Genomic DNA, 21,005 nt, shown 5'->3' with positions numbered 1-21,005 from the left:
TGATTAAAATGTCAGTGAAACAACTGAGTTTTGCTTAAATAAGCAATCATTGGCCCAATGATGCACAAGTATTGATAACACTGCCAAAGGAAGCTCTCTATAGTCTTGCATCTCCAGATAATTTGCTTTTGGGAAAGCCTTCAAAGAGGCAGGAGCATGCTTATTAGAAAGCAAGATTCTGGAACAAAAGGGAATGTGTAAAAGGAGTTTGGTATTGAAAAAGTACAACAAACTGATGTTTCTGAGAATGACTTAGAATGGCTTTTCAATCCCTCACATTGGTTTTTTTGGGAGATCATTGATAAAACAAACAGACTATTAAAGCCTCCTTTACTTACTGAAACCATTTTCCCCTCTGATGGCATGAAAGCGGGCCGATTGCTGATTCTCAGTTTTGTCTGCAGGGTGTTGAAATTGATCTCCAGCTGACATTTCTCCTGGACTTTGGGAGGTTTGTGCTTGCGGCGGTAGTCCCGGAAGTCCTCTAATTTCTTCTGCATAGCCTGCATTGTTTTTTCTGGGGTCCTGTTTTCCAGCCAAGGAATTGTCCGGCGAATCCATTCCAAAAGCTTTCAAGCCAACAAAACCAAGTCAAATAAAGGCAATGGAAAAACAACTAAAAAATATTATATTGAACTTACAAATCTTAATTAAGTTTGTTCCAATTAAATATTATTGACTGCAGTTGGTACTGATGCCTTAATGCTGAGTAAGCACAAAATATTCAAAGCTAAACAATATTTTTATATCGTATTGCTTTATAAAAGTAACAAATTTGCCCAGATATTCCAGGTATTTCTAGAAATAACCTGATTTTCAGAAAGATTAACACACATCTAGTGTTCCTCTAATTACTCAAAATCTGAGTTACCCAGCATCAACTGCCACTTTCAAAACCATGGCTCTTGGTGTTTCAGGTTTGTCATATTTATGGGATCAGGACAGAAACCAGCCTCAGGTCATGTTAAAATCTTCACTCAGAAGGCCATTAGTGCAAATTTAGATACAGAAAGTAGCGCTGTGATTTCAGTTTATTTTTGCAGATTAAGCACTAAAAGATAAGAGAGCGCTCATTTGTGCACTCTACATCTGTAGTCCTGCTTGGCAGATTTGCCATTAAACAAGAAAGGACAGGAGGAGCACGTTCATCTGTACATTCATCTGCTGTCCTCGCTCACAGATGGATTGTGAACAACCTGACAGACCCTCTCCAGGTATGCTCTGCAGTACACAAAGCCAAGGGGCTTGCTTGATCTGGAATGTTCCACATGTGGTCAAGGTAGGCTGTCTTGGAAGACTGAAGAAACTGGAAGCCTGGTCTTGAGGCATATGGATGGTAATCCTCAAGACACACTTTTGGGCACGTTAACAAGACTGACTGACTGACTAGGGCACATTCACTGACTGACTGACTTCCTGTGCAACCTTCAGTCACACAGGAAGTTGTGGTGAATGATTCACCCGAAACTCAATGTCTTGGGCAGCTGGGCTTTGCAACCTGCCACTGAGAGATTTACCTTCACAGTGTCTCTGCTTTTCTGTCTTGAAGAGAGTGCACAAAACTTTCAGCTTTCAATAGTTCATGAGCATTGTTGTCACCACATTACAGATAGAGCATCCTTACCTCACTTGCTAGTCTCTCATATTCTTCCATCAACCTCTCATTTTCCTGATTCACAGCAAGCACCTTACAGATCCGGTTAGCTGCAGTCTCAGCCTGTAACACACAGCAAATAAACAGAACATATTCATAAACACATTCTGAGAAAGGTGTAGGCTTGGAGAAAGAGAGAGAATGTGGCTGCTGCAAATAAAAGATCACTTTTTTTATAGTTGGTGATTTATGCTCCTAGGTTGCTTAGATACTCATTTTCCCTCCTTCTGCAGCCATAGATTCCAATGGCCTGAATGAGGCACAGATCAGCACAGAGGTCTCCTTGTTGTACAATGAAGCCTTATTATATAGTTGTCTAATAAATCTTTTCTTTTTAAAAACAACTTAGGCCATTCTTAAAGATATCCTATTAGGTTATTTTTTTAAGTCATATCCAAAGAGTATTAGATTTGTTAGCCACACTAGATAGACACCACATGTGATGCAGGAGTCTCAGACCACTCTATAGCTGCATACCAAATGTACAACCCTTGAGACTAAGTGCAGCTCAACCACTGACAGCAGATCTTTTCACGCCTCTTAACAAATTTATATGTGAAGGCTCTGTGTAGCTCTGCCATATTTTAAATTTACTAGTTTGATACCACAAAGCAGTACTTTCATTAAAATATGACTCTGGAATATATCTAATCAAATAATATATCCATGTAGACTCCCGTGTTACAGAGTATTTGGAATTCCCCTTTTGCATGAACATCAAAACCCTCCTACCCAGGAATGAGAGAGTGCAACAGCATAGCTATGCTGTGGTAAGGTACAGGGGACCTAGCAGACAGGAAGGGAAATTCAGTCCTGAGGATGAAGGCAAAATATCAGCTACTTTAAAGGTTTGTTGCTTTTTTTGTAACATAAATTGGATTATGCCCATTTGTAGGCTAGAAATGCATGAAAGAGAAGAGTGGGAAGTGCCACATTTATGAGTGAGTATCCCATTAATTACATGAACATCTGCTGCTGATGTTCATGCCTTTTATACTAGTACTTTCATCCACAAATTCTGTTGGCTTCAGTGGGAGCCAGGCACAAAAACCATGTTGGATGTCTTCTGTGCCTTTCTGTCTCTTTAGGCATCTTTGAAAATCTAGCCCTAAATTACGACTCAGCATGAGTAAGTCTCAGTCTCCAAAAGTCAAACATTCTGTTATGTAGCAAACACATAAGATCTTGTAGCAACAAGCAACAACTCCACTTAATATCTTCAAATCAGCGTTTTCCGAAACAGTCCTTAAAATTATCAAATAAAGACCCAAAATTAGAAACAGAATGCGTATTTGAATTAAAGAAGTTAACTTGTTACACAACATTTAACTAAAACAGGTTTGAGAGTTGGTTAAAAACAAATATTAGTGCTCAAGTGATACTTGCAAATGTTAATTAAAACTACATAGTACTAAATTAGTTGAGGTTGGATTTTTTAATAAACTAGTGGAAATGTGAAACAACCAGTCAAAAACACAGCAACCTGAAGAGACAGTTGATTAATACCTGCTCTGCTCCAGCAAAAGCATGGTAGAAGCAGGACACATATGTCATGATAGCTCTCTCATCAGGTTTGGGAGTGTTCACAATGTCTATAAGAGGGGGGAGAAATTAAAATAAAACAAGAAAAAAAAGGAATCGAGGAGTAGAAAACAGGATTAATAAATAAATGCATCACTTCATGTCCTTCTTACTGCTTTCTTGTCCTTAGCTCTGTATCCAAGAAATTCTACAAAGCTGTAAAAAATTACTGTTAGATTGAGGGGTGCTGACAGAATAAAAAGTACACTAAAAATTCAGTGTAAGCTCATACAAAGAGGATGATTTTCTTTTCATTAAGCTCAATCCAGCAGTACTTTCATAGGGGAAGTGACCCTAATTTTACCAGGACTGTCTGCATAAGAACTAGCACACATATGTCTGATGACTTAAATTGTGGGGGTTTTGACTAAGACACAGGAAAGACAGACTACATTTCAGTCTAGGGAGATGTTCTCTGGAAGTTGCATGTTAGCATTTTTAGCATCAGTATTTTTCCTATTACCAATACCTGAAGTATGCCCAACTCCAAACCGCCTTACTTTTCAGAATTTTCCTTCTTTTCTTTAGGACATGATTCCAGAGCTTGTCTGAGATGTCTATAAATGTTTCTGTTTTGCTTAGTAGCATCATTTGATGTTGCTGTTTGTACTTACCATTAAGCATTTAACATTTTAAAAACAATCCTGAAAGCATAAGAGAAGGGTTTATTTTCTGAGCATGTTATGATGATTTTGACATCTGTAGCAGAAATAATATCCAGCAGAGAGAAGAAAGATGGAATTCTACAATTGTTTTTCACTCTGAGCTTATTTTCATCTTACATTTTTAATGGTGCTTCAGATGAATGCACACAAATTTATTTTAAGGGGAACATCATCCTCTCCCATTTGGTAACTAGCTGTCAAAAACCTACTGGATATTATTAGTAAATATGCAGAAAGATGAGACAGGAAGGTTTGTTTCTATGGAACAAATGGATAGACTACTACTGGCTCTACCAAAACAGCAGCTCACAGAGAAAAGAGGCGACAGGAAATGAGCTCAGCTCTAAGATGCTGTTCTAGTAACTAGTGAGAAAAAGATCAGAAAAGGAAAAATTGCTGAAAAAAACAAGACAGAAGGTGAAGGATGAGATCTGATCCATCTACAATCTCACCTTCTGAGCACCAGCAAATGCATGGTAGTAACAGGAAACATAAGTCATAATGGCTCTTTCATCAGGTCTGGCAGTGTTTACTACATCTGTGTGGAGAGAAGAGGGTTAACTGCTCAGAAATTCTCACAAGGTACTTTCATCTGATTATGCTAATGGTGCCACCTCAGTGCTGTAAGGATTCCAAATAAATACACAATTATTCAGGTTGCATCTGTTTACTGATATGAGTGCAAAGCCACCTAAGCTTTAGCAATCAGCAAACACAAAAGATACAATTCTCCCTGAAATGGCAAAACATCTGAAGGCTGAGACTGTACAGAAGGGTATTGCTACCTTCTGGTTTGTGGAAACTTCCAAGCAGATGGCATGGCTGGCAGATCTGCTGGGTTCAGCTTCACTGCCACTCCAAAGCAACTTCATCTGAATCTCTGCAATTACTGCAGAGCTAAATGCAGCCACTGACAGTCACAAACCAGAACTGCACTCAGTGTGTATCAGCACAGGGTCCCTGTGTCTGACAGGGTACTGGCATATAACTGGGAACCTGTACAACTCCTGCAGGCCAGAAATACATTTTGTGCTAAGAAAAGTTGGACAGTAGCAGCTCTGCGATCCCTGTGCCAGCCCATCTTTTTCATTAATAGCATAAATCACAGGAGGGTTTGGCTTGGCTGGCTAATAGCTTTGTCCCTACCATGGCAGGAGAGTGGAAATATAAAGTGGGTGCAACCAAGGTATGCATGCATAGGTAAAAATGGACCTTTTCAATAATTAACAGAGAAAGAAGAAGGTGTTTTTACAGCAGTTATGGCTGAGTAATGAATGATGCTACTGCAACCTGCATGGATTCCTGTCAATGAAAGGAGTGGGAAGATACTGACTTGAAAAGACCCTAAAATGAGTGAAAATTTCTAATGTTAACAGTGAGATTTCTAAGTTCAGGATCAATATATTTACTGATTTTGCATCTACTTTATGTAGCTGTGAACAAAATTTTGCAAAGTTTCCATGGAGAGCACAGTGGAAATAAAGATGGCAAAAAGTGACCACGAATACTTAAAGGGTATTAGAAAGAATATCATTTCATTATCTCCTCCCCTGCCAAGAGGAGAACAGTGAGATAAGGAATAGAATGTGCAGAAAATTTGGTGAGGAAAATAAAAGGTTTCTTATATTGATTATGAAGAGAAGAGGAAAAAAAATGAAGAAAGCTGCTCAATGGCAAGGGGACAGCACTTCTCTGTTTATTCCTTGCACAGTATTTCAGAACAAAATAATTAAGTGGTGTTGTTGAAAGGTGAATTGCATTTCAAAAGATGAAAACAATTTGTTTTAAAGCATGAAAGTGAAACTACTCTTCAATGAAGAGATTACAGCCTGGACTTTCCAAATCATCCTGTCTAACTTTCCAAATGAAGACTTCAAGAGGAGCAGGCGTAGTCAGTTTGAGTGCTCTGGATGATTCCCATCTTATCACTGCTTTACTGAGAAGCCACCAGAGCTGAGTCTCCATTCTTGGGGAAGAATGCTTTGAACTAATTTAGGCAAATTCCAGTAGTTTGCAGCATTTTTTAGCCCTGAGTATGAAAGTTTGATTATCTTGAAGAAATTCAGGAAATTCTCAAGATAATCGGAGACACATGAATTATTTGTTAAAAGTATCACTGCAAAAAGTTTACAACTAAAATGAACAAAAAAAAATGCTTTCCTCAACCTAGCTCTTTTTTAGAGGTGAGCCATGTGTTAGCATATTTTGAAGGCTTTGGAAGTACTTCTACTTTTCTATTTTTGGCCTCTTGCTTAAATGTTTAAAAAACTGAATATAATAAATATAACAAAAAGTTGCTAACAGTTATATTTCCCTTTATTAAATTTGAATTATTAAAAGCAAGGATTAACTTTTGATCCTGCATTCTACCTCAACACAGTGGGACCATGTGCTGAGGTTAGGGTCCAAAGCACTATAATAAATGCAACCATTAACAAACAGTAAATAATAAAGCAAAAAGTGAGTGAAATTATCCAATACATGCCAGAAAGAAAAGAAAATATATTTTTGAAAATGAAGCAAGTTGCTACATTATGATTTATATGGAAGGAATACTGAAAATCTCTTAGGAAAAAAAAAAACCAACAAAAAAAGAAATTTTACTGTGCCCTGCTTACAAACAACACAAACTTCAGTAAGGTATAACTCTCACCTTCTGCATCCAACATCTTTGGGATATCCAAATGCTTTTCAGCAATTTCCATGGCAAGGTTGATATTCCCTATGGGGTCATCCTGCATTAAAGAAAAAAATACAATGAGTTAAAGATAGAAGTTTTTCTTTGAAGCAAGACTAGAAGTACACTAAAACTTAGCTTCTATTTTTCCAAACTGCAAACTGGAGTCACAACTATTGTTCTTCAAAAAACAGTCTAGGTATATAAACTTTTGGTCCATCTGCTGCTATATTTTCAAAAGGAAACTTTAATAAGCTGTTCTCTACAGCTAGAACTCTGCTGGAAATGCACTCTGGAGGTGAACACAGATAACAGTGTACTCTCAGTTCTGAGCTAATTCTGAATGAAGTACAGCAGTTATACAGACACTAAATGCCACTGGACCAGCAGGCTAAATGAGACTGTTCAACACAGAGTCAGCCCTGCCTGTTTTATACCCACTATACAGTATATCACAGGGATATGACTTCCACTGAGTTCTCTGCTGGTTAGGTGCATGCATGAGAAGAAGCAAGCACAGGCAGAATTGTTCTCCAGAAGGAGTGAAACTTGCCATTTTGGGCTTGGAAATAAAAATCCGTAATGCCTCTATAAACAAAATTTTAGGGCTGTGGAAATTCAAACACTTCCTCTGGTTTTAAGATTTTGGTTTTTGAAGGAAAGAGAAAGCAAGCTGTGAGCACACTTCAGATAGAGAACGCAGATTTTGTAAAAGAAAATTCAAAAGACAGTAAATCTAAGCGAGACCTATTGACTAGGTTAAAGCACTTTGCCCATGAATGAGTGATGATCACCTCCTATTTGTGTGCTTGGTACTAAGTGCACGAGCAAATAGTGCTCCACTGGTAAAGGAATGCTTTAAAATCATAGCAGCTTCTGAAGAATTGGAGATTTCCATCACCCATCCTTTTAAACAGAACTACAAGCTGCAGTAACTAAAAATCTCTGCTACAGCTAAAGAAATACCTCATCTAACTTGGCATAGTCAAGCAGATCAGGCCTGTGTCTATGGATAAGGGCGTTGAAAGCAAGGCCATCTTTCCAGCTACAGGTTCACATGAAACATATTGGTGAGAAAAGGAAAGGACAGCATGCAGGCGGTAAGAAACAAGACACCAAGACAGCTGTTAATGTAACCAAAATGAAGAGTCAATCAAACATAGCCAGGCCAGAAAAGCAAGATCTATTTTAGGATTTTTTTTTTCTGCATGTGCTTTATGTTCAACAGCTCAGCCTCAATTTGAAACCTGACCTGTTCTTATTTTGGAAACCTCTAAGAGGAAAATAGTACCATTGAAGCAGACCTGCTTATGTTCTGTTCCCTTTTCTCAGCACTCATCTATGGGATGGTTAACTGTGATGTTCTTCAGCACCACGTACCACTTTTCAAAGCACAGATTCAATCAAACTCACTTCTGTTCATGCCATGCAAAATAAGCACATGTGCACAGAGACAGGTAGCTCAGTCATTCCATTACTCTGTTTATCTGTAGGAAAGGTTGCATATAGAATTGGAGAACAAGCTGGTTTTGATGGCTAATATTTTGCCCATTGGTTCAGATCTGAAGTTGTCTTAATAGCTGCCTAAGTTTAAATCTTAGTACTGTGCTCAGTACTAAATTAATTTTTAATTTTCATCACTGTGAATTTCAGGGACCCTGACATAAATTGAACATATAAACATATAAAGCAGACTAAGATTTAAAATAGTTTCAGTTCATTCATTTATCTATTCTTCACCAAGGACCTTCTAATAACAGTTGATTCCACTAGTAAACCAGTTTGCAATGAAAGGGCATGGACAGTTGATATTTTACCACTCTCTCTCATCAATGCAAAGTTGCACACAAGAGATTAAAACCATGATTAAGGTTTCTGTTGCACTGGTGTTTACATGAGACTGGTGTTTAGATTCATTCCAGAGAGGAGAAAACAGTGTGTCTGTATTGAGAGCTAATGTGAAACAAGAACATTCTACTTCTTTCTAGGTTTTTTTTTCCTTCAGTAATGATACCAAGAAATTCTGACATTACTGCTCATTCTTCATTTCTCCCTCTCAAACCGAAGTATCTTTTAGAAAACATGCATTTTGCCGTAAGTAGCAAACTGTAATAAAATAGTTTTTAATCCCTATGAGGTACTACCTAAGGAGGTTAGCTTATGGGTTTTGCTTCCACTTGTCTGGAAGTACAGGTAGAAAAGTAGATCTGAAAATCAGTGAATACTTCCTGAATATGTAAGACTAGTAATTTACTGTGTATTCCTAGTTAGTAAGAGCAGTATTTTTTCTAAGGAATCTTAGGATTGATTGTCATGTCATTGTTTACTGGTCTGCAATCTCCAGTTATTTACACCAGATAAAAACAGGATGGACAATACTATCAGTGGTAAATGGATAATTCCCATGTATTTGATTTAACATCCATGCTGGGCAGTGTAAAGACTTCATCAACTGTCAGAATCTGAGGGCCAGATTATTTGCAATTAAATGCTGAAGTCATTGTAATGGGATGGAAAGGACACAGGACAGTCAGGAGGTCCTCTCCCTTGTGTCACTGAGGTTTTTTGGGGAAGGACTTTAGAAAGTCAGTCAAAATTAGTATGCACTCCTCAGCCTGTCTTTTAGAAAACATGCTAAGCAAACCAGAAGCCAGCCAAATCACTGCAGGACACCATGCTGTACCACCCAGGCTGATGACCTTATTTAGCTTGGAGTAGTCAATAAGATCAGGTCGGTGTCTGTGGATAAGCGCACATAATCCAAGGCCATCTTTCCAGCTTTACAGCAAAAAATAAAATGGAAAAAAAATTAGTTAATAAAGTCATGGCATTTTACAATTTGATCCTTGCTCAAGGCTTAAATTAAAGCAGGAATTCTGTCAAATCCTGAACTTACATCCTGTCAACTCTCTCTGAGCTGCTCTGTTACTGTACTCTATCTATCTATAGTACATATCTTACTCTACCATCCATACATACTTAAGGTATACTCCATAAACTCCATGTAGACTTCAAATACTTTCTAGGCAATGTACATTTTGTGCAACAGTCCCTGATTTCAATTGCTTAATTCATGCGGTGTTCTAGGACAGCTCAAGTACACATTCATCCATGAAAGTGCATCATCTCCCATTACACTCACAGCGTATTTGTGAAAAAATAAAAGGAGAGCAAACCTGCAATTACTTGAATTTGCTGAAGCAATTGGCTTTTCCTCTGTTATTTCTGAGAATTTTACTGGCACAACCAAGTGCTTAGAGAAGTAAGAAATCATCAATCAGCTCAGTTTATTTAAAACACTTCACACACATGACAGCTTTGATCTGAGTTCTTACACTTCAGCCTGACTTCAGACCTGCTACCTTTTATGGCAAGAACAGGAAATGAATGGAGCTACAAATAACTTATTTTTGGAAAGATTATGAGAGGTTTCTTTCAGCCAGAAGCAATTATTCTGTAAGATACTTTATGTAAAGACTTTAAGCAATCACAGGGACTGAGGGTTTGAGGTCTTGTCCTGTGCAGTAATTGTGTGAGCCTAAGCATGTTAACACTGTTAAAATCCCTACTACTGAGATGCCTGGGTATGTCCTTCAAATAATAGAACCATCTCCAAATAGAAAAAAAAAAGAACAAAATCAAGCAGAATATACCTATATTGTATAACATAAAATCATCTAGAATGTAAAACCAAATCAAAGTGAGCACCAAAAAATTTCTTTTTCTTTTTCCAAAAGGTGCAAAATAAAATGATCTGGATAGCCCACTGCAAAGTAGTACTGTAAGAGCCAATCCACACAAACATAAATGAAGGTACTTCCATTCAAGATGTTTTCCCCATATCATGTATCAGACCAGTGTATGTAGATAAATACACTAAGATTCTGACACTGTAACTTACAGTATACCATCAATCCATAAAAAGTTCTATTAAATATATCTTTGCATATTCCAGGAAAGTAACACAGAGAAAATTTCAGATCTCTGAGAGGCAGTACAGGGACTGTACATCAGACAAATTTTTCTTATCTCGTAACATATGTATGAACTGTATCTTCTCTGCCACTAAATGTGCTTTAGGTATTACACATCGAGAATTAATTCAAATCACTAATATAGAGCTCTTGTTTTAAATACTAGAAGGCTCTCAGGGAAGGGAAGATTACCTGGTTAAACAGCGCACATGCTAAGTCATGTACTTTAATGAGGTAGGCCAGTGGCAGAGATTTAGGAACTAGCCAAATCCCCAAACCAGGCAGACTGTATAGGGCCTGGAATTCCCATTCTAGCTCTTAATGAAAACACAGAAACACAAGGCTGGAGCTTTCACGAAATTTTCCAACTTAGGTTATGAGCCTGATTCTGTAAACAAATGTGTTTACAGTGCTGCTGTTGTGTATTACTGAGTGCATTTTATGCTCCTTATAGTAATGTACATTGCAAAACAATACAGATGGATTCATCATAATCATGAAATATTCACATGCTCAACACACTGGTCTTTTTGCCAGAAGAACTTCTCTGTGGCTCTCATTTGAAAGCAGTCATTTGCCACTATGCTACAGTACTCGGGAATTACTACAAAGGACCTCTAAAGATGTAATATGGTAATTCTGTATATAGCAGGATCTTTTTCTTTTAAATAGTAACTCTGAAGTCATAGTAAATAATGCTAAAGGCTAACCAAAATAACACTCTGAAGATAGAGGATGAGAATTTGAAAAAGGTCTAGGGAAGAGCAAAATTCTCTGATCAAATATATACCTGCACAACTGTGGGGAAAATTTGACATAACATTTTTGAGATTGCTTCTATCTCTTGAAATAATGGAAGATTACCTAAGATGGAAGTTCTGAATGTTCACATTTCTGTAAGGAGCAGTTTTCCTTTGACACCACAGCAGCAGCCCTTCTTTGGCAGAGGTCTCTGTAAAAGACACAAGGAAGTAAAAAAAAAGGAAAAATTTTAAAACTGCTCAAGTAATTAATTTCCTGTCATCTTAAATGTGGTTGGCCATCTGAAACCAAATAGCATAAACCAACTTTTTATCCTAAAAGTTGTTCATATAAATGCACTACTGGCATTTCATTAAAATACAAAGGTCAGTTAAGGTTAGAACCTCAGCCTGTACAGAATGTTCTAGGATGTCAGAAATTAAAGGAATTACATTTTTTTGGACAGTAGACTGTACACTGGAGAAAAATACCCAATAAAAATATAATGCAAATAGACATAAAAGATTGTGTTGGTGCCATGAAATGTACATGAAATATGCTTGTAGTCTCAGTTCATTTGCTTATGGGGAGGTTTAAGTGCCAAAAAACCACATTTATTATCTGAACCCTATGGGCATCTGAGTGCATAAGTAAAGGTCAGAAATTATTAAATAAACAACTAGGTCCACATTTAATATCCCAATTATGTGTGCAGGACAACAGGGCAGGCAGAGCTTGAAATAATTCTACTTTTGCTGAAAATTGAGATTAGTTTCTAGAATTCTAGACTTTCAAAGCATAGACTTAATTTAAAGAGTATTGTAACAACATGCTTTTTGGAGCCAGTTACCAAGTGGAAGTTAAGAAAAAAATTCTGAAACAGTGAGGGGAAAAAATGATAGATAGAAAGAAGAAGGATATAATCAGATCATATTTATTGGCAAAAAATGTGACAAATGGACAGGACTAAAAATGTATGTTGGAAATAGAACCAAACACAAAGGGTACAGCTAAGAAGCTCATTCATTTTGTCACCAGGTAGAGAACTTACAGTACCATTTTCTGTGGAAAAATTACTTTTAAAACACTTCTCTCAGTTATACTCAACTCATTTTAAAATGCCTTTAAACACATTTCTTAATTATTTAACATAATTGTATTACTCTTACCTTCCACTGAAATATCCTGAATAGCAAAACGAAGGATGATAGTCCAAATCATACCCAGTGTCATTTTCACATTGCCGTCCACGATTTCTAAGGTTAAAAATAGATATAGTAGTAGTATTTTAAATGGTTTTTTTTCAATTTCATCTTATTTAATCACACATTTCTATAAATAATACATTGTAACTAATAAACTAATTCTACTTTTACTATAATTTTTTATGCACACAGAGTTCACCTGGGTTCATTTTTCAACAAACTCATGCTTGTGCTACTCTGTCAGTAGAACTGAAGGTTACTGAGGTCAAGGTCACTTCAGTCCTTCCATCTGAAAGGCTTCTCTCAGGGTGGTTGTAACAGTTTTAAATCTTTACCTTTTAGGATGGTGTATTAGTGAGAACATGAAGGGAAATATTGAAAGTTTGAACAGTATCAGTATTAACAGTTTTCAAATACAACAGAATCAAAAAACATTGGGGTCTTACCCCAATTTTTAAGAAACTACAAGACATTAACAGTATTGGTTTTTAATAAAATGGTACTCAGAATTTCCCCTGTACTATTTATGTTTGAGAATTTACCTCTAGTGCCAGCCCAGACAAGACATGAAGAGCAGCTCAAGAGACACTGAGCTACACAGCTTCCTGCCAAGCTGCTCCGAACCACGGCCACGAGGCTGTAATGCTTCACAGATCTGAAGCAAACACACATTTAAGTATCTTTAATATAAATGTTGGGGTTTTTTTTTTTTACCTCTGGGGTTTCAATTTGTTTCAAGACTGCTTGAGACTACCTATAACACAGGGAATGTGGGAATCCCTGCCACAAGCCGAGTCAGAATCCAATGCTCTCATGCTGTAAGCGATACCGCTGAAATTTCTCAACACCAACATGTACTTCCAGATCACTTCAGTGTGCTGGTAATGTTAAATCATTCTCAAAAGTGAATCAAGAGACTCAGAAAAACACAGTGAGACTATAAGGAGGGTGCAGCATTGAGAAGGGAGGAGACGGGGCTGCAGTTTGACTTTCCAGTCACCTCACACCAAAGGAGAGTGGAGCAGGAAAGGCACCAGCTGCTCCCCTACTTAGAAGTCACCTCCAGCCTTTCTCAAAAAGTAAGCAGCTGTGTCTGCCTGGGGGCCCGCTGGTGTTCTGGGCAAGGAGCAGGAGGAACTTGCAGCAGGAGGAATTTCCTCAATTTAACATCAAATGCCAATTGAGGTGCCAGCAGAAAATGCAGTCACTCTGCTACTTAAAATTGCCTGAATCCAGGGGCAACTTTTACAGAGCAAGAGCAGCTGCTGTCTGAGACTAGATATACATGTTAAATTGCAGTAGGATGTGACACAAGCTGTCATTTGAACCTATGGAATTAACAAATGTGATGGGAAATATGTAACCCATCACTGCCCTATACTTATTTTGTTAGTGTGATAATTCAAGTTTATATATAAATGGCTAATTTCTCACTTTCCCCTCTAGATCCTGCACTAATTTTCCAGATTTCTTACACTACGCTGCCTGCCTTCCATGCATCCTGCCTTATTGGCCCTGGAAGACCTCAAATCTCAAAACAAAATCCTTCCAGACAAAAAAAAAAGACCAAATGGCAATTAGAGCATGTAGCTACTTCTCTTTCTTCCCTCCTCCTGAGTGAAGTCAAGTCACTTCACAATTTTGATCAGCTGTCTGATATGTATATACAGTAAAGACAAATTTCTTCAAATGTAAAATAAATGTATTTAAATACTCAGGAGGCACTGTTGATTCTCAGGCAATCAATTAATAGATTTGCATAATCACCACATCGTTGTTTAGATTTACATATCTGTATGTACACACATACAGAATGAAAGAGCAAGAGAGGGAATTTTCTGTGTTGTGCCTCGGGAGGATTTTCAAGTGATTTTCCAGCTTTAGTTTCTCACAAAACTGCTTGCACAAAACAAAAAAGACTCCTATACAAGACAAGGAAGAAAAACAAAGTTGATAAAATATTGAAAAGTATCAGTGACAAAAAAGCATTGATTCATTCCGATAATTTTCCTCTACAGGTCAATAGAAGACTTCATTAATTTTTTATACTGCCTGTTGACTCTGGCTGGAATATAGCTCCTACCCCTCACATACATAAAGCTACAGCTTTCTGGGGATGAGGGCAGAAAAAAAGAGAAAATGAAGCAGAAACAATAAAAACTGTCTAGTGAAAAAGTAAAGCAAAGCAATTTCTCAAAGGCTTTAGTCCCATTTTTTTTTATTCTGCTGTGGTTGTATGTATTAATTTTTTTTTTATTCTAACCTTCTTGTAGCAGATTCACAGATCACTTGGTCTTTAACATTTTTTTCATTTCCCAGAAAAGCAGTACAGAAGTATTTCCCAATACTATTAACAGGATACTTGTCTTTTGGGGTTCTCCATATCTAGTTGATTTCATTCAGGATGCAAGCGCCTTCCAAATGGAGTTACTGCACTTTTTTAAAACTTAAGAGAAAATTTCTAAGTCCTGGACTTCAAATGGTTCATAAGGACTACTTTCACAGCTTTTAATTTTAGCTTCTTGATTCTGTAGTCTCATTTCATGACCGGTGGAGAGAGATATTCTTTGACACAACAGATCAGCATAAATAAATTTGGCTCCTGCTCAGCATCACAATTAAAAGTGATCAGCTCTCTCCACTCCACAGACAGCCCAGAGAAGTCAGGCTCAGAACAATAATGATGACTTCAAAGAATATCCCTGGACCCTTAAAATACTAATTTTATTTTTGTACTGATGTCCCACAGGAATCACTGTTTTGAGGCCTTATTTTAAATGCCAGTTGTTCCCCTTGGGCCTACGTGCTCTTCACCATTCAGTATGTCAGATAATGGAACATGATTCTCAGCAGATTTAGATACAAAACTTTCATGCTTTGGAAATTAAAAAGTATCCCAAGCATCCATGTAACTCAGAGAATGCCCAAACAGATGGGTGAGGGCAAGCCCACGAGCCCCATGCTCACCCACAGGGGCAGAGAGTTAAGGGATTGTAGACTTTGATAAGGAAACAAACTTAAGGAGACTGTGCTCTCCCCTCCTTTCTGGCATTCACTCTAACCTACTATTAATGACTGCCTAGTCAACAATGCTGAAAAATGCAACAAAAGGAAAAAGAAAAGTGAAGTGTGTTTTAAAAACAGATCAGATTGCTGATCCAGTCTCCAGCAGAGCTACAGCAACAGTTGTCAGCCCAAGTGAGAGGGCAAGGCTGTGAAGTGTGGGAGCAGGAATGCAGTTCCAGGGGGCACAGGGACTCTTTAAACACCCCCTGGTGCCAGAGGTCCCACAATGTGAAACCCTACCCAGTCAGATGTGATACTGCTTTGCTGCATCAGCACAAAGCTGTGCTTTAGGTAACAAATTTAGAGGGGATGCAGTAAACTTAACAGGGCACTAAGCATGTCTGTGCCAGAGCTGGCTTTGTGCTCAGCCTCTTTAGGGTGGGAGGGAAGGCACGTGAATCCATCTGCTCCTGCCCACATGGATGTCATCTAATGTGGGCATTGGGCCACACTCAACATAGCATCATGTCTTACCATGACAGGTTCCTCTCTGCTCCTAGGCTATCACAGTGGCTGGGAATTTTTCTCTCATGCTTCCATCTAAGAAATTAGGGTTTTTTAAATGATAATTAATTTGGTTTTGCTTTCAATACATCCATTTTACAGATTGAGAATTCCAGAAACAGGGAATAGCTAAAACCATCACCTTAATCTCTTGGGTTACTAGGTATGGCCTGCTGCTACATGCAAGAATAAATACTGGATGCATGGACAGTCAACTTGCAGCAAGTGCCTGAAAAGCTGGAAGACTTTACTGCCCTTTTTCCTGCCACCTTCCAAAGGGAATTATCACAGAGCACCTGAATCACAGAGCATTGGAACCCATGTCAGTTGCTGCTAAGGTCAACAGCAGAATTTAAATGTTTTTAATGTCTGATCTGAGCTATCCCAGATGCTTTGCCTCCAAAAAGTGCTCAAGTGCTGTTCCCCAGCCTGAGTACCCTGGCAGTAGTGACCAGCAATAAACAGGGCAAAATGAGGGAGATGGGAGTGCAGGCTTGCTCCTTTCAGGAGCAGATATGAGCTGATGTATCTTAGTTTAAATACTCCAGCCTTGTGTAAACAGTGATCAGCAAGAACAACTACTCTGTCTCACAAGATATTTGTTTTGCTACGCTCTGGTTTTGGCTAGGAAGCCTCAGAGTCTTCTGCCCGACATGACAGAAACTACTTTTCATTTGCTCCATGCTCTGTAATCTCAGCATTTCTTCACCAGCTATCAAACATGCATCTCTATTCTTAATTTTCATTTCCACACATAAATTGTCTCTTCAGTACCCTCTGCTGTCCATTCAATGCCATGTCACTCTCAGAAGAGCCTTGCTGCAGAGGTTTAAGGTAGAAGCATATTTTTCCATCCCATTTCATTTAATTGAGGAAAGGGCACAGGTGCCCCAGCAGTCTGTACAAGTGATGGAGGGAGCCAGGAACCTCTGAAATGCAGTAGAGCTCTTCTGAGATCTGAAGTGCCTGTAAGAATTGCCTATTTCTCCCCACTGATGATACATCCCTAAAAAAGGTCTCTACTATGTGCCTAAAGGCAGATGATATGAATTTGGGCTCAGGTGACTCACACAGTTCAGTCTCAAATAAATAAAGAGGGAGTTCAAACAAACTCTCTGGCCACAGAGCACATTCCTTGGGATTTTTGAGAACCTCAACACATTTGGTGAACAACACTTGAGGAACTAAATGGGCTAGGTCAAACCATAGTAAAATCAATGAATGCTGCCAAATCTCTCCATTATTTCTACAGATACCCTTATCCCACATAATGAATCTCCAGCTCAATCCACAGTTACAGTAAGCTCCCTGGGATCAAGGCTTGGAAGCCAGAATAAGGATACATATAAGCCTGTAGGAATCTGGAAACGGGAAGAAGAGGCTTATAAATCAATCTAAAAAGGTCTAAGAATGTCATAGAATATAGGAGTGATTATCATCATAATGAGGTTGCAAACAAAATTTTGCTCTAAGGACATGTTAGAGTGGGGGGGGAAAAGCACAGAAAGCACATCCTTGAGGCTATGGAATCAAAAATAGTTGAATATCATGCTAGTCACATCATTCTTGGTATGGTAATGGCTATGGAAAACAGTATGCAAATATCTGCATGGAGCAACAAGTTCTACATAACCTTTGCAATTTTTAACAATTAATTGAATCTCCTAGGGAGACATAGGTTCAGTTATAGTGAGAGACTGCCTTCTTTAGCTCAGTTTACATCTATCAGAATCTAGCTAGCCAACCACATGTTGGTACTTAGCTACCTGAACAGCAGAACAATAAAAAAGCAATTGCTTTAGTTAATAGCATCCCACTCCACTTTCTTCATACGTTCAATCTCTCCCCAGCTACCAGTTTCTTTTGATCACTCCCTTAACTCTACATCTGAATTTTAGAAACACAGCTGCAGAAAATCTCATAATAAAGTGGGAGTAGGTTCCAGCCACTCAGCAATGATGTCAGCCTTTGTTTTGGCTGAATAATATCTCCTAAAGATGCCAGACTGTATAAGGCACACCCCAGAATCCAACCTGGTTTCTAAAGGAGTTCCTTACTTTTAATTATCTATGGGAAAACCACAATGTCCTGTAAGGAAAAAAAAAACATTATCTGAACACCTACTGAACCACAGACAATTCAATTTAACCTTAGAGACAAACTAAGCTTAGTGTTCACTTATACCCGTGTCCCTCTCCAGGAGTCCAAAAAGTTCCACCTCTTGTCCTTTCACAGATACAGTCCAGCAAGCAACATTGAGGCACCCATATGTAGAGAACATAATGTGGCCAAGGGTCTCCACCAGACTGCTCTGTAACGTGACCTAAGTAAGGCACACTGTCAAGATTTGTCACGTACCTTCTGCACCAATAGACACAAGTTTCACTCCTTTGCTGGCAATGTAATCCAGAGCTTTGTTGACATTAGCAATTTTATGGAAGCGCATCTTCCCTCTGTCTGGTTTCGGTAGCCTTTCCCCTGCAGAACAACAAATTTAATGTGATTATTCTTAAATACACCTTGCTACAGACATAAAAGTGATTAGAAATCAAGAGTGGATGTTCCCTAACACTACCTAAAAGTCAGCAATTATTTTAATGGGTATTTTTCTGAAAAAATGCCAAAGAGGTTTGAATCAAACCCAGAAAAGAAAATTCAAATGTTGAAGCATCTGATTTTGATCTTTCTGATATAGCAGTAAAACCACAGTAAAATTTTTGTTTGTCCTAAACATCTGGAAGATATTTGTACTTTTTCCTACTCCACTTCTGGTTTATTGCTACTGTCTGTTACAGTAGCTGAATATTAAGAAGGCAAAATGTTGTCAGAGCTCATCATCCTTATCTGCCAGACTGTAAAGAGAGGCTGGATTCTATCCAGCAGATCAGCCATAGCATCCTTACACATCTGACCCAGAATGATGGCTTTTAACAACCTCATCCAGCACAGCAGAGCTCATTTCAGGGCTGATGTGTTTGAACAAACTTATCTTTTCAAATGATCACAAAGACTAATAATTTCAAAAGAGATTGTCCATTTCATGAAGAATGATCATTCAAAGAATTTCTTTCCACACTGAAATCTCCAGCAAAAATCTAAATTGTCTTGTGTATTTGTTGCTCGAGCTATTCCCTTCCCATTAAGGGACATTCTGATCTTACCTTGGAGACCGCCCCTCTGAATAATGCATAACAAAAGGGGCATAGTGAGTTTACATCCGTTAGCAAAAGTTCTTGAATGCTCCACTCTTTTGAAAAATGAGACCTTTTATTTGTGACTAAATATTGACCTAGGCGCGCTTTAGGCGCTCACTTTTGAAAGCGTTGGTACAACCAATAAAGTCATTAAAAGCAAAGCAAAATGTTTATGCTAAAAGCAGAATAAAATGCATTTGTAACCTATGTGTAAAGGCTTTTTAAGTGTTAGGGGCTAAGACAAGGTCCTCAATGTTTTTGGTTTGTCCAGCACCACTGTGATGTCAATGAATACCTTGATACATTGTGATATCCTGGAACACGGGCACAAACCAGAAAATTCTGGAGGCAACCAAAAAGCAGAGCTTCTTTTCCCCTCCTTTTTGCTTTACAGTGTGTTTCATCTCTCACTTTTCAGTCTACTTAGAGTTTGTGTTCACAGTTTTGAATCGTTAGCAATTTAAGAGTGTTTCAGTTCATGTGCTGTAAATACACAGAAAACTTTATTTTAGCTAACCTGAGATAACTTCCAAGAGGAGCATCAGTTTGAGGCCATTTCTGAAGTCCTCTTCAATGTTCTCAATCTGTGTGCCTGCTTTCCTGAGGTGGGAATTGCACCAAGCTGTAAACGTCTGTAATAGCAATTAAAAAAAAAATTCTTATCAACAACTTATCAATACTTATTTCCAAACAACTGCTAAGCCATCTGAGTAAATACTGCATCTGAAATTTGGATGTCCAGCTCCCATTCACTCTATACATGTTGCCAAGTACAAAATTCTTACCCTGGATGTTCATGAAGATGCAAAGAATTTCTTGAATAGAAAAAATTTTGTGCTAGATTCTGCTTGCAGATGCATCTCCAGACAGAAGTTCTACACATAAAGGCAAAGCTTGGACAGAGATGCAGACACTTAAGTTTGCAGGGAAAAAATGACCACAAAAGCAACCATGGATATTTTTGTGTCCATAGCAAGTAACCAAGTCTGCTTTTACTTGCAGAGGTGAAAAGCAGAACTAATTCCATTGCAGAGGTCATATACATGTTACCTTTTGTACGAATGAAGTCAAAACATAGGCTACTATAAAACTTAGTAGTTAAATTAGTCTGGTTTTAAATATCCATTACTTACATCTCAGCCTTCTGACAAATGGTCCTTGCTTTTCAGCGTTTGTTACAATACATAAAGCAAGTTTGTATTTACTAGGTATTTTAGCAGCTGTTTAGTTATATAACAAAGTCACTGTTACAGAATATTTTTAGTAAATTAGACCTCAGCTTTTTAAAATTGTCAGATATTTGGAATTCCCCTTCTTTTGCTACATCAAATTTGCAGTTTTAAAAACATTTAATTCAAATAATTAGAAAGAAACAAGATATATCCCAGTTGTAAATAAGAAATTCCCTTTGGCCTTCTTTATTCTTGCCTGTTTCCTTTGGACTATTTAATTTCTGATCTCTCAGAAACAGAATAAGGAAGGCCAGTAGATTAAGACAAAGATCTCCCCTGGAAGCGAATTCAACAAATTCTAGACAGATTTGATACCTTAATAAAACATGGACTGAACTTCGCCAAGTGGTCTAATCTTAAAAAAGCAACTTTTTGTTAAGAATAACATTGTGACTATTGTTGGGCTTGACTCAGTTTCTGTGAAGAATTGATGGGCAGCTTACTGGGCTCTTTTCTCAGTGCTCCTACACTGAAAGGAACAGCTTCCTTTTGTCATCTTCTCCTGTTGAATC

At 38.1% G+C, this 21,005-nt stretch overlaps 1 protein-coding gene across 1 annotated transcript in view; it reads right to left on the bottom strand.

The window, feature by feature from the left end:
- Positions 1–21,005, bottom strand: part of ACTN2 (actinin alpha 2) — a 66,973-nt gene that overhangs the window by 23,967 nt on the left and 22,001 nt on the right. The window contains exons 2-10 of the mRNA XM_036380841.2: positions 19,779–19,893; positions 18,426–18,545; positions 12,462–12,548; positions 11,416–11,503; positions 9,277–9,355; positions 6,554–6,635; positions 3,161–3,246; positions 1,625–1,717; positions 339–569 (exon numbers count right to left, since the gene is read on the bottom strand). Coding sequence (XP_036236734.1) covers positions 339–569; positions 1,625–1,717; positions 3,161–3,246; positions 6,554–6,635; positions 9,277–9,355; positions 11,416–11,503; positions 12,462–12,548; positions 18,426–18,545; positions 19,779–19,893 — 981 coding nt within the window. The remainder of the gene's footprint in view (positions 1–338; positions 570–1,624; positions 1,718–3,160; positions 3,247–6,553; positions 6,636–9,276; positions 9,356–11,415; positions 11,504–12,461; positions 12,549–18,425; positions 18,546–19,778; positions 19,894–21,005) is intronic.

The sequence above is a fragment of the Molothrus ater genome, chromosome 3 (genome assembly GCF_012460135.2).
Source record: "Molothrus ater isolate BHLD 08-10-18 breed brown headed cowbird chromosome 3, BPBGC_Mater_1.1, whole genome shotgun sequence".
Taxonomy (NCBI): domain Eukaryota; kingdom Metazoa; phylum Chordata; class Aves; order Passeriformes; family Icteridae; genus Molothrus; species Molothrus ater.
The sequence above is the reverse complement of the archived record's forward strand: the minus strand, read 5'-3'. Positions and strand labels throughout refer to the sequence as shown.